The sequence below is a fragment of the Pleuronectes platessa genome, chromosome 11 (genome assembly GCF_947347685.1).
Source record: "Pleuronectes platessa chromosome 11, fPlePla1.1, whole genome shotgun sequence".
NCBI classification, from domain to species: Eukaryota; Metazoa; Chordata; class Actinopteri; order Pleuronectiformes; family Pleuronectidae; genus Pleuronectes; species Pleuronectes platessa.
The window spans coordinates 19,354,462-19,369,121 of NC_070636.1; the positions used below are offsets into that span (position 1 = coordinate 19,354,462).

The 14,660-nt window shown below is 41.4% G+C and overlaps 1 protein-coding gene across 1 annotated transcript; it reads left to right on the forward strand.

The window, feature by feature from the left end:
* The first annotated feature begins 8,344 nt into the window (after positions 1-8,344).
* LOC128451120 (leucine-rich repeat and fibronectin type-III domain-containing protein 2) lies at positions 8,345-14,173 on the forward strand. Its single transcript, XM_053434893.1, has 2 exons — positions 8,345-9,720; positions 13,186-14,173. Exons 1-2 carry the CDS (start codon positions 8,345-8,347, stop codon positions 14,171-14,173), a joined length of 2,364 nt encoding a protein of 787 aa, XP_053290868.1.
* The last annotated feature ends 487 nt before the right edge of the window (positions 14,174-14,660 follow it).

Consider the following 14,660-nt stretch of genomic DNA (forward strand, 5'->3'; position numbering starts at 1 on the left):
TGCTATTGCCATAACGTTTTTACTGTCCATGTAGAGAGTCAGACCTCATTGTTTCAGCTGCAGTTGTGCGCATACCCGCAAGTTGCATATAATGCAGCTCTCATGCTTGAACTTGTCTTTCTCTCTTTAGTATGTGTACACACAATTTACTTGTCTCCTTATAACGCTTTTACGTTCGACCTTTCATGAAGCTTACTTCTAACACACAGGCTGTTTTCATATCTGGAATACAAAAACTGGGTCTGCACCATTGTCATTTTATTGTCTGGTACATTCGGGTGAGGGGTGGTTCCTGGGTACAGCATGCAGGAGGCAGGACATGATGTATAAATTCTCCCACGGATATTGCATGTTTTTGCTGACAGCACATTTACAACAGTGTCAACCCTATATCACAGGACATTTTCAGATCCCAAGTTGGCATCTTTGTACCTGACCTATGTGTATGGCACTTCTTTTTCACTCTGAAATATGTGTATTCACAAACAGCTCCAACTTCATTTGATGTCTTAAAAGCAGCTTTGGTGATCTTTTGTCCTAATGATTCCCCTTGGAGACTTACATGTCCATTGTATCCTTGGAAGTGTCCCATTTGCCTGTACACCTCACATATCAACTTGTAGAAAATGAAATGGGCATTTACTTCTGCATCCATGGGTACCTGAAATAAGTGCTTCCGGTCGGCCACTCCTTTCTTGTGAGTGAAGAAAAGTGCAAACTGTGTTGCTTACCACAGCACTTGAGGAGTGCTGTGGAGTGAAGTAGACTAATGACCTTCCTGTATACTACCCAGTAAACACTTGGCAGCGATGACGCTTCAAATACAGTCACACTTGTTTATCTGAGCAGCCGCTAAGAATCACAGTTTCTCTCGCTCTGTAAACACCCGCGCAAGCTCTGTTCAACCAGTGCTCGTAGATAGCATATCCATTGTAAAAGTGTCCTTCAACAGTCCAAGGCTGAGTTCTACTATAGGGTCCCAACTGATCAAAGTGAGGAGCTTGTCAGGAAAGGTAGTCGAGAGACAAGCTCGCAGCCGGTTGATGTAATCCTCAGTAGCTGACTGTCGCTGTTCTAGAAAGGCAGAGCCCTTCAGGTAGTTATTTCTGATCTGGCAGACAGATGAGTGTGTGTGTGTGTGTATGTGTGTGTGTGTGTGTGTGTGTGTGTGTGTGTGTGTGTGTGTGTGTGTGTGTGTGTGTGTGTGTATTTGATTGAGCAGAAAGATTACTTTGATTATCATCCAGAGAAAGAGTCAGGTCTCAGCCCTACTCTGATAATATCCTTCTTATTGTCAAGATTTTCCGTGTTGCCAAGATACCGCTTTAACATGCAATATGCTCCCGATGCAGAGATGCCAGATGAGTCATGTGAGAGAAGAGGGAAAAAGGATGAGAAATGTTTGTCAGTTTAAAGCAGCGCGAGTCAAATTCACACGTGCTGGCTCCTCCAAACCGCACTGAGAGATAACTGTTGTTACCACTTTGAGCATCTGCACCCGCGTGTGATGTAACATGACATCAGTGGATTGCACCCAGCACACTCAGGTTTACCAAGCTGTCATGCCGTGACCCGCTTTATCAAATCGTAGCAGAACAAAGACACTGTAATGTAGTGTTGGTGAGTCCATGTCTGTCTGCTCAGAGTGCTCACTCCATCTTTGCAGCCATCGAGTTTTTCCACCCCCTGCTCGGTGTTTGCGTGATGAAGGATCACGCCACTGAATACACCTTACAACGGCAAATTATCACTGAGGCCGAGGAGGGCTGGAGCTTTGCCTTCGCTGTTGTTGCCTCACTTTAGCCATTTTCAGACAGAGACTCCGGAAAATGTCCGCACAATAAGGATGGGCTTTCTCCTTATGCTGCCTTTCAGACATGAACAAAGCAGCATGAGATTGATCGTTCAGACGTGTTCACAACAACACAGAATCGCCAGAGCAGTCAGGTGAAGGGTGGTGCAGCATGTAGGCGGCAGGATGTAATAATGTATTAATTCCGCTGTGGAAATCATGTGTTTGTGTTCGCAGCACGTCAACACCTGAATTGGCTCTTATCACCAAAAGCTATCTTGACATCTTCATCAGTGTCGTCTATGTGGAGGTGCTTCCCACATTCAGCCCCTCCTGAGAATGTCAGGAGATTATCTGGAGTTTAGCAGCTTTTGTGATTTTGGACAGTGAAAATATCTAAATGATCTAATGGACTGAGACATGAAGTATTTCCATAAATGCCTCAGACCCCATCGAAGGTCTTGCTTTGTTTGGGCCCAAGGCAGAAGAAGCCATCAGAATGACTCCGTCCTCTCCCTCAGGACCCACAATACGTGGAGCACACTCTTTTGTGGAACAGATGGCAACACAGCTGTCTAGGCATCTGTTCGCACGAAGGTTACCTTTGTACAACAGTCTCCTACTCACAAAGATGGATTTTATCTTGACCGTCTCTCTGCCAGGCCTGTGTGTCCTTCACAGTCTGTTTTGTGTTGTCATCCCTCCATGGCAAGAGGTTGTTTGTCATTACATTACAAAATGTATTGCAAAAAATGTATTGCATGTCTCCTGTATGATCTGCCAGTCAATTAGAAGTCAGGGTTATGGAATCATTGTTATCATTGCGGTGTGAGTATTAGTAGGAGACAGGACACTGGCAAGTTGTATGTACTAATACTTTTTGAAGGAAATTATGACAATAATGATATTTCAATTAACACAATGATAATAATATGATAGTAATAATTCCTAGACCTGACTTAATTATTTCTGTCCACCATCTTGTCTTCATCTAAGTCACCTTAAATATGTCCTTGTCCCTTTTCAAATATGTGAAGCATCCTTGGGTAGAAAGTGAGAGAAGAGACAGATGTGAAATGACACACGACAAAGGTGTCCTGCCGAAATCAAATTAATCTACTATGCATCTCCCCTGTATAGTCTGTTAATAATCCTTCTCCAAATATTTTAATTCCAATTAATAAAATACAGTTAATAAAACTGAATAGTAAATAAGTAAATATATATAATACAGGTTATACGCATATTATTTTACATTCAAATATGATAAATTTGCAAATTTGCTTGGCCTATAGATATTTCAGAAAAGATCCCGTCTTTTAAAAACTTACATGTCCTTAGTAAACTGCTATATTTTTCCTGTCATTCAGAATGTTTGACTTTACAGGCTGACATAAGGTTGTTCCACTGAGTTTCTCCCAGAACACATACGCCACCATTTACACTGGTTCAAACTTGTCCACACTGGCTCGCTGAGCTTTCAGTCTGACAAACTCAGCAGTCATCTAAGAGCAGCTGACTAATCAATGTCCATCAACATAGTCAATAAAATAGGTCTGCTCTGATATCACTGACAGGAAATCAGATCCATAAATACATGTTCCTTTTCAGGAAATGCACAAAGAACAATTGATAACTGTAATCCAGACTGTCTCCTTGCCCCTGTGTATAATATGTACTTGCTCGACGTAAAGTCACACTAGCATATGGTAAATAAGAAAAAAATCACACTGAATAATCTGTAAAAACTCACATGGTGATATACGTGTCAACCTCTTGTGAGGACTCCCATGTTGAGTGTTACTTTAAATGCTTTGTTGCCACTCTACGACCCTTTTAATGGTTTGATAACAGTCCATATCATAAAGCTTTTAAAGACATTAACAGCTTTTATTGCTTGTGACTTTTTTTCCCCCCTGCCGCTACAATCACTGCAGGGTGATAGCTATTACACTTAATGCAAATGAAATAGATCAGGCTCAAAATGTAGCCTTATGCAACGCCTGAAACACCCACATGAAGAAAAGTGTAGGTTTTATTTCTAATCCACTTTCTAAACTGAATTGTTTGTGGACTGCACATATGACTAATGATCCCCAGATGTGGACTGTAAAGAAATGTCTATTTACCCCTTTTATTCTCCTTTGATTGATACACCACCGATACTGATCGTACCCCAAGTGAACAATGGGCCATTTTCCAAAGCCTTTCTATTAGCAGCTCCAAACACACAATGGGGTGTTTTTTTATCCTCCTGTTCTGCTGGAAAAGTGATGTGTCTTCACTTTTACAGAAGGAACAACAGTACATTTTATTTCACATAGCGTAAGCAGAATAAATGAAACTATTTGCACTCTGCACTTGATGCCTATTATTCTTTTTGGGACAGTCTTGACAGTCAAGTTGCTGTCAAGATCAAGAATAGGGAGTCATCCTGCTTCTTCATTTGCATAAAGGGTAACATCTTGTAACCGTCAAATATTCAAAGCAACACTCCGTTAACTAAGTTAGATACAGAGTTAAATTTATGACAGTATTTTAATTAACAATGTACAAACAATAGCTGCAGTTTGCAAATATAAATGTCCCAAGACAGACACTTCACCTTTGCCTATTAATTCTTAATTGCTACATGCATAATTCTCCACAATATCTTGTATCACAAGCCAAACACCATTTATTTCCCCTCAGCCAAAATTACCAGTGTAGCTATAGGGATCATTACTAACTGTGACTTGCTTTTAAAAGCGTGACTGACACATCGTTAAAGACAAACTATTGTTAATTATGCACTTGCCCGCTGATGATCCTCTAAAGCAGCTCTTTCTCATGTCTGTCTCATATCTCAAATAGTGTTACATGTAGCTTCTGTTATGTAATTTAAATAAGAGAACAGTTTTGTCCAAACACCATTTCCAATTTGATGCTTACCTTACGAAAGACTTAGACAAGGAATTGTTTGACATGTTGGATGGCTTGTTGGTGCAGTGGATATCGCTGGCGTCTTAGAACAACAATGTTTTTGGTTGTCCATGTGTTTCGTGGGTTTTATCAGGCTACTCCGACTTCCTCCCACAGTCAAAAAACATGATTGGGGTTAGGTCAATTAGAGATTCTAAAATGTCAAATGGTATGAATGGCTGGTGGTCTCTATATGTCACCCCGACAAAACACTGGCAACCAGTCCAAGGTCTACCCGGCCAATTGCTTGATGGTTCCAACAACCCCTGCAATGCTTAAAGTGGTATAGATAATGGCTGGTTAACAGATGAGTATTTGTATGGTCACCAATACAGAAACAAAAGGAATGGGACTATTCCAAATGGGAAAAATGTAAAAATGTAAAAATGTAATGTTTGAGGTGCTCGATTAAATACAATTGCAGCAGGACAGAGTTGCTAATGTTTCCCCGAAAGCCTCGCATTTTTGGACCAAGCTAAAAATATTTCATTCCTCAAAATAATCTAAACCCCACAATATAATGTAATAAAAGCTCTTGAGCTCTTCTGCCTTTTATCATCAAACTATGCTGGCCTTTCTAGTATAAGTTGTGTCCTAATTAGCTATATATGCTAATGGCTGCAGCTAATGTTGGAGTAGGCATTTCCTTACAGCAACATTCCTGTTTCTCTTGTGGTTTTGGATTAAGTAAAAGATGGCAAGTGTGACTTAAACAAGAGCCCCTTACACACTGCTTCAGAATGTGGAGAAAAACATAGCGTTGATGAGCTACATTGGACTTCACTGTTAGAGAAGGCCTGATCAGCTGCTATCTTCCACTGATAACACATCAAGCAGTGTGTGAAGTTTAATATGCTCTTATTTTGAATAAATAACTTACGTAAGCTGTACTTGAAACACTTTAAATGAAAGAAAAGTTCAGTTACCTTGATGTATTTGCCACAGAGGCGTTTAAGGGCAGTACTGAATTCGCTGAAGAAGCCACAGGGTCTCTTCGATTCAAACTAGTTAGAAATAAATGTCATCGCCATTAATACCCTATGTAACTATATGTGTGGAATACAAGCAAGTATTTCAGGACAAAATTGGACCCTTACACTGAATGGTTGATGATGTTGCAGGCTTGGTAAAGGCCATGGATAAATTGATGTGGACCTTGAACATCATCCTCGGTTCCCATCTCTTTGTGACTGAATCTTTTCTGTCCCCTAAAGGTCACCTCGCCTCTCTTCAGCCCAGTAGCCACGATGCTCCCTGCAAATCACACTCAATTTAATGGGAAACTGCTGCAAGATTGAACTTTCTAACTGAAGCCAGCCCGCATTGTGCATTTCTTCAAATTTGTATATTCTTACCCCAGTTTTTGAAAAAGCCTACCCCGCCCACAATTGTCTGTTCTCAGTGGAAAGGAAGATCAAAAGAAAATGATAAAAGGCTGCTGCTTCTGGGTTTTTCATTCAGTGTTTCTAGATGCCGTCCATTAAAATGAGTCCATGAGAGAAACTGTCTGTCATCAGTGACAGCCCTCACCATGAGGCCTTATGGGGGATTTTCTGCTGAGCGCCAAGAGGGACAGAACAGTATGGAACAAGTCTGGAATTATTTGGCTTAAATGAACACTGTGCAGGGCTGATACAATATAATTGTCCTTCAGAAACCTGCATCTGAGAGAGAACAAGGATTAACTGTAGGATGGTTGCATCATACATTTTTGCACGATGCCTGATAAACCAAAGTGAAATCAAGATAAGAAGTCAGTATATGTGCTATTGCCTTTTTTTCGTAACAATTGCAATTACAAAGATTTATATTTCGACAGTCCCTATGTTAGTGCACTGGCTGTAGTTTTCTATTTCAGCTTGGCTGGCATCTCATCAGTTGTTTGGGCACTCCATATGTTACTCTATTTCCGCCCGCCTTGTGATTCAAACCATCTTGCAGTGTACATGCTGGGATTACAGACGAACACTTGTTGTCTGGTCTGGTCGTTTGTTATCATCGCAATTAGGCCCATGAGAGACAACTTGCTAGACCCCCCTCTAATATACATCATGTGCAAAAACATTGAACGTGAAAGAATGGCCGATTATCCAGCAGGTGTTCACATAACAGGTAACTGATGAGTGATGCCTATTACCTAAAAGCCTTATGGTTCCCCGCACTTCTGGTGAGTCATTGTAAAAAGCAACTAATAGTTTAGTTTTACAGCTACATCCTGCTCTAACAAATGGTGTTTAGTGTTGGCTAATGGTAAAAAAAAGAAAACATCGATATCACCGTGTTTAGTGTTGTACAGAGTCAGTTTGCAACTTTTGGTCCAATAATAAATTTGGCACATTTCATAAAGATGTTCTTTGTAAAATTGTAATGATTGTTGCAGACTCTTGAATAAATGGATTTCAGTCTGTCATTTAATTTCTAATTATGTGTTACACACGGTCTAGATGCAGTGGCACTTCATGGTATAATTGAAATATGGTTATGACTCCTTGAAAGGGAGAAGGATTTATTTATAGGCTACATATTTCCTCTTGTAATTATGAGTTATTGAAAAGAAGCGTGTACACATGAAGGGGTGTTGCAGGGAAGTCGGAGATAAGAAGTCCTCGTGCTGCAACCAGCATCTCACATGAATAATAAATGATAGCACAAACATTTGGTTATCACTAAAACATTACAGCCCTCCCTCCCAGTGGTTCTAGTGAGAAACACACAGACTACAAGGCAGAGTTTCCCATTAATGAATTTTGCTGGTGGAAAAAAAAGAGGAGATGATTGAAATAGATTTTTACGCTTTGAGTGTATTCGAAATTAATGATACAAATGTCTGAGGGAATTAAAAGCTCGTTGGACTAAGCCGAGTGTGGCCATCCATTCAGAGGAGTCAGCCAGGTGTGAGAGCTTCTAAGACATTCACAGAGGCGTGCGAATTTTGTGAGCCACGTCTGATGAGTGTAACACCTGCAGCTCGAGGAGTGTTTCTTTCCCAAACTGAATTGTCTCTCATCAAAACCGTGCAGCGATAACGGCTAAAGCAAACAAATAAGTCACAAGAATAAAGACGTACACAGAGATACAGATTGAGGAGAACAGTGTAAATACATAGAAAACACACAGAGCATGAGAAGCCATTGTCTCTTTCCATCTTCTTCTTTCTTATTGCAAACACATGCATGTGCCACACACATACATAAACTAGTTTCCATCGTTATTACATCTATAATGACAGCTAAGTATGTAAGTTATTACAAATTGCTTCTTAGCGCTTAATTCTGAGTTTCTTTTAGACAATTCTCATCCTTCTCACTCATTCTTTGCATTACAAAATACATGCATAGAGAATATTAATGTGTGTGCCAGCTCATCACTTGGGCAATTTTTGCCGATATGGTCTAAGGACCCCAGCTGGATTTCATTTGACCATTTTATCTAATGGGAATGATGGGTTACTTGTCCCTTTCAATGTAAGACTGGACTGAAGCACCTACATCTGAAACAATCATGTTGCAAAAATGGTAAAATCTTTTATATTAAATGTAATCTTATTTTCTGTTGTCTCTCGTTTTGCAGGTCCACTTTCTATGAACTAACATGGACAAAGTGGTCATCAGTCTCCTGCTCCTGGGAACCGCAGTCATGATGGTCCATGCATGTCCCAAATACTGTTCTTGCCAGAACCTCTCAGAGTCTCTCGGGACCCTGTGTCCCTCCAAAGGTTTGCTGTTCGTCCCACCGGACATCGACCGGCGAACTGTGGAGCTCCGGCTGGGCGGCAACTTCATCCTCAAGGTCACCACTCAGGACTTTGCCAACATGACTGGTCTGGTGGATCTAACCCTATCCCGCAACACCATCAGCACCATCCAGCCTTTCTCTTTCATTGACTTGGAAACCCTCAGATCTCTGCACATGGACACTAACCGGTTGACCGAGCTGGGGCCGGACGACATGCGAGGGCTGATCAACCTGCAGCACCTGATACTCAACAACAATCAGCTGAATCAGATCGCCGATTCAGCTTTCGATGATGTGTTTCTGACACTGGAGGATCTGGATTTGTCGTATAATAACTTGCGCAGCGTGCCTTGGGAATCCGTCCGCAAGATGGTCAACCTCCATCAGATGAGTCTGGATCATAATCTCATCAATTTCATACCTGAGGGGACTTTTACAGATCTAGAAAAACTGGCCCGTTTGGACCTCACCTCCAACCGTCTGCAGAAGCTCCCCCCGGACCCCATCTTTGCACGCTCTCAGAGCAGCATTGTGATGAGCACTCCATACACACCTATGCTCTCTCTAAGCTTCGGTGGAAATCCACTGCACTGCAACTGTGAAGTGCTTTGGCTTCGAAGGCTGGAACGTGATGATGACATGGAAACCTGTGCTTCTCCTGCCAATCTCAAAGGACGCTATTTTTGGTCCGTCCGTGAGGATGAGTTTGTCTGTGAGCCCCCTCTGATCACACAACATACGCACAAGTTGCTCGTCCTGGAAGGCCAAACGGCAAGTTTACGCTGCAAAGCTGTTGGGGATCCTATGCCAACCGTGCATTGGGTCGCCCCCGATGACCGCTTGATCAGCAACTCCTCCCGTGCGACGGTATATGAAAATGGCACCCTGGACATTACAGTCACCACATCCAAGGATTACGGTGTCTTTACTTGCATTGCTGCTAATGCTGCTGGGGAATCGACAGCCTCCATTGAGCTATCAATCATTCAACTCCCTCATCTGAGTAATGGTACAAATCGTACCACACAATCCAAGTCTGGGCTTTCGGACATAACTAGCTCCACCAAGATAGGTAAAGGGGAACCTAAAGCTCCTCCAGAGAAGGTGGTGACTGTTTCAGAAGTGACTGCTGTCTCGGCTCTGGTCAAGTGGACTGTGAGCAAATCCACTCCGAAGGTCAAAATGTTTCAGCTTCAGTACAATTGCTCTGACGATGAAGTCCTCATTTACAGGTAAGAATGATTAATGGAACTTAATTACTTTCAAGTAGGAGCTGATATCGTTCTGTTCAAAGGAATAAATTAGGTTTCAGAAAGACGTTTTAACTTCATTACAGTGTCTTCTCAGCCTCTGACGCCGATATATCATTGTTTTCTTATTGACTACTTGAGACAGTTACTTCGAGGTATCCCTTGGAGATCAACATACATTTTCTAAATCCCTGATTTTCCTTTTTTTTCCTTTGACCTCAAATTGACCATAGGAAGAGACGTTGCTTTCACATTTTTGGCAAACCCAAAGTGAAACTGTTAGTTACAAATCCAAGTAGAAAAGGATTATAGACCCCCTTTTAATGTATATTTGCTAAGCTGCTCAAGTCCATAAGATATAAGCTTGGAGACTGCGGCTGGAGATCTTTGGGCTCTGTGAAATCAATTGCATGTGTCAAATGAGACACTGAAACCAGTGACATTAAACCAAGATAATTAAACCTGACATTTCAAAACAGCCTTTCCCTAATATTTAATCACATTGGGGCATCAAATGATCCCAAAATTCTGGGATGTGTTGTAAGAACAAACGAATGGAACAATGCAATTCATATATGTCACATTCTGGCAAACAGTACAGCTTTTCATATTGCGTTCTTTCTTAATTCCCTATGTGCCCCTGAATCAGCATCGTGTGAAAATCATTAGTGTCCTATAGTTGACAGCAGTTACAGCTGTTTTATGTCATCTGTGGCAATTAATGTATCAGCACCTCTTCATGAATTAGCATTGACGTTTCTAATTTATTTAGTGCAATAGTACTGCACAATGTATCTGAACTGTACATTCCAGCAAGAGCCATTTAATGAAAGATAATTGATGGAATATGGCAGAGCAAAATGACTCATTATTAGCTGAGAATATGAGATTAAAACTGTACACAATAATCAAGAAATATATTTCTTTGCTCGGAACACAACTCAGCATCCCTGCAAATTCAATAATAAGGCGTTTATCTGATTTTCCTTCTGTGCCAGTTTGTCACGCCAGAGCAAAGAGAACAATATGAATTCTCTATTTTGTTCCTTCCAGTGATAGAACAATTAATCTGAGACTAATCTGTCTTTCTCCTAACTGCTTTATAAAATAGTGTCTACTCTATACAACATTACAAACATAACACAGATTTTCCCTTTGTGAACTTTATTCATTTATGCATTCATTGATTCACAGCCTCTTAATCCTTTCCTGAAACAGTGTTTACTCTTAATGACGGTCCTGGTACTGTAGAAACTCAGTTTTTGCAAACAAAAAGCCTAGCAACTTAAACATTTATATTTACATCACTATTATTCTGTGATTTTCATTCTTAGTACTGAAATGTATTCTCAAAGGGAATTTTATGCTCTGTAGGTAACTTATGTTAAAAATATGAACTGCTACAAACGACTGAGATTTGATGCATTAAAATGATTTCCGCATTATAATCAGGGTATATTGAATTTGATGTATATAGAGTAGGAAGAGGAACTAAAGGAATACATTTACTGTATGTGCGCTTATAAATTATGCCTCTGCAGGCCCTCAGCAGGTCTCAAGACAAATTAGGAGATTCAAGGAAAAATGAATACACATAGGGGGGCCTACTGCTTTTGAATTAATATTGATATGACTTCATTGACTGCACATGCACACCTACTGTGCTCTAGTTGGCTGAAACAGTTTCCCAGGGCACTGCCCGTGCTCAAGCAGCAGCATGATTAAAAATCAATCAGAGCCATGTGGGGGAGGAGAAAGATTGCACGCATCGTCTCAAACACGTGATGCAACACAGTTTCTTTCAAGTTATTAAGCAGTGGCGGAGATGCTTTGGATGGATCAAAACTATGTACGCTCGTTCTGTAGGAGAACAACAAGCTAACAGTGGATAGATGACTGTGGAATCTAATCATAGATAACTACCAATATGGTTATGACCCCAGACAGATATTTTATACCCAAATTGATTGTTACTTCAAGTTGTATTCAGAAATGATTCTCATCTGTTTTTGAGAGTTAGTTGCATCCCCTTACATTTATGTTTTATTTTTGAATAGGAGACCAGTGAGAGGTGACTTTTTTGAGGGGGTTCATGTCATCTTCATGGTGTAGCCTTCGGTGTAACCTTGAAACCAACACATGTGGGTAAAATGTTGATAAGACAGAAATATAAATCCAGTTTACGGTTATGGAAACAGGATGTATTTAAAAAAAAAAAGGCTATTATTAGACGTAGGTTAGTGACATTCCAAACTTTTGCTTAAATTAAACTCAAAAAGGCTAAGTGCCCAATCAGCAACCCAACCTCAACAATCTGACATTCTCCAAGACCTAATGCTGTGTTCCCTTTTCCTGCATTAGTCAGCAGACAAAAAAGTCGGTTGTTCACATTTGTCCTTTGCCCACTTTGGATGTTACTCCTTCGGATATTTGGCTGTGCAACGTGGTTTCTGGCCACAATACTCCATTCTGTTAGTGAAGACATGGTGAGTAGAGTTGATGCTGACAGTCCATCTCAGCAGGATTGATCTAAATCTTTCAAAACACAGCACTTATACTTCAGCTTGTGCAAGGTTTCAAATTGTAACTGCAGTATGTTTGACAAGTCAAGCACTGCGTGGAATTGCACATCAATAGAAACAACATTCATTAAATATGTGCATGCTTTGAATATCTTATCTGTGTCCCATTTCCGAGTCATGTATAAGGGGCAAATCAGCGATAAGGACAATATGGCAGTAAAAGAATAAATCTCATGTATTTTTCAATTGACATGTATAGCTTTTGACAGCAAGGCCTTTCATATAAGGGAAGAGAGGTTTAGATACTGCCAGGGACGTTTAAAGCTCGACAAGGCATAATGCGACAACTTCAGTACATATTAATTAGATGCCTCTGATCGATCTACAGTCTAGACGGATGAGCTTGATAGATAAAAGCTTTTCTCATTGCACAGTATACAACAAAAACAGAGCTTCTTTCAGAATTCCATTGATTGGCAGGACGTGTTTGAACAAATTAACATACATCAGCATTGACTTTCAGTCGAAAGCAAGCAAGGCTGAGTTAATCAGTCATATTTTAGGATCTGGTATAATAACAGTTCAAACAACTCAATGAATGTTAAACTGAATCTACAAGAAATTACATTCCGCCAAAACAATATTCAAAAAGTGGCCATTCAATACTTATCTCATTACTATTGCTTCATGCATATCAAATATAATGAAACTGGGGCTAATGAAGTCGTCTTTCTGAATTACTCTGTGCATATAAATATCTACTTAGCATGCGTTCTTTTTGCTCCTTCTTTGATCTGCCCCAACTTAATAAATTAACCAAGTGCTACTTTTAATGCCAAAGTTATATAACCTTGTCTTGAACTCTCAAAGCCAGAAGTCCATGTTGCTAAGGATGTTTCTGTCTGTCTCTTTATCTTCCATGTAGGATGATTCCCATGACGAACAGAGCCTTTGTAGTCACAAATCTTGTCCCGGGGGTCCAGTATGACCTGTGTGTCTTGGCCATCTGGGATGACACTGCTACAACCCTCACCGCCACCAACATTGTCGGCTGTGTCCAGTTCATCACTACGGAGGACTACCCGCAGTGCCAGTCTCTTCACAGTGGATTCCTGGGAGGCACCATGATCCTGGTCATCGGTGGAATCATCGTGGCCACGCTGCTGGTATTCATCATCATTCTCATGGTGCGCTACAAGGTGACCAGTGGTGTCAACACTAACAAATTACCCACTGTGAACAACACGTACTCGCAGACCAACGGGGGATTGAACAGGTTCAACGGGGCTCCGCCGCAGGTCAAGTCTACAGTGGTTGTCATGCGTGAGGAAATGGTGGAGTTCAAGTGTGGATCTCTCCAGAGCAGCCTCTCCTCATCCTCCTCCTCCTCTAACTCATTAGAGAGCCAACCAGGGAGAGGGGCTGGTGACCGCTACAGCATGCAGGGCAGTGAATGCAGCACCCTGCCCAGCAAGTTTAGGAGGCACGGGCATGGCGCCAAAGCACGGCCAAACCTGGACCACCTTTTAGGGGCCTTTACCTCACTGGAGCTGCGAGGGGCAGCAAGGGACCAGCAAGGGACTTCTGGCCCTTCCACCGCTCCCAATACTATGATGACGGTGGCTATTGCTCCCCTGTCTGATAAAGAACCTCTGCTAGGAAGGGCAGAGTCCACCAACATGCTGGGACGTCTGCTAGGGCTACCCCAGGAGGGTAAGCCCAAGAGGAGCCACTCGTTTGACATGGGCCATGTGGGGTCCACGCAATGTCGCGGCAACTACCCCCGCAGGATCAGTAACATCTGGACTAAACGCAGTCTGTCTGTGAACGGCATGTTGCTGCAGTATGATGACAGCGAGGATGAGAAGCCCACATTTGAGAGCACCGAGTGGGTGATGGAGAGCACAGTTTGAGTGCAGTTGGTCGAACTGTGAGGTCTATGGTCGAACTATAAATCTATATCAGGAACTAAAGGACCATCAGTGCAGAGGAACGTGTGTTCCGTTGGGAATACAACTTTGCATGAAGATCATCCATGTGAATACTGTCTAAGTAACTATGTGTGAAAAGACACTTGAATTAATAGATTCCTGGCCATGATCTCAACTCTCTCTGTATTTGACAACAAAAAAAAAACATTTTGAACAACACCGAATCTTGGATTGTGCAGATATATGGCCCATGTTGACTAATTCCCAATTTAGAGGGCACATGAGAGTGTTCTCTGAGAAAAAGGAGTCAAAAGTGGATACACTATGTCTCGCACCAAGAGGATTTTCCTTGACTGTGAAACTGAACTGAATGCACATCACAAAGTTGTGGATCCTCAGCATGAAATGGGACTACTGCAATGGTAGAAGGGAGAAGGACCAGTGGAGCGAGTAGAGAATTAAAACAAAG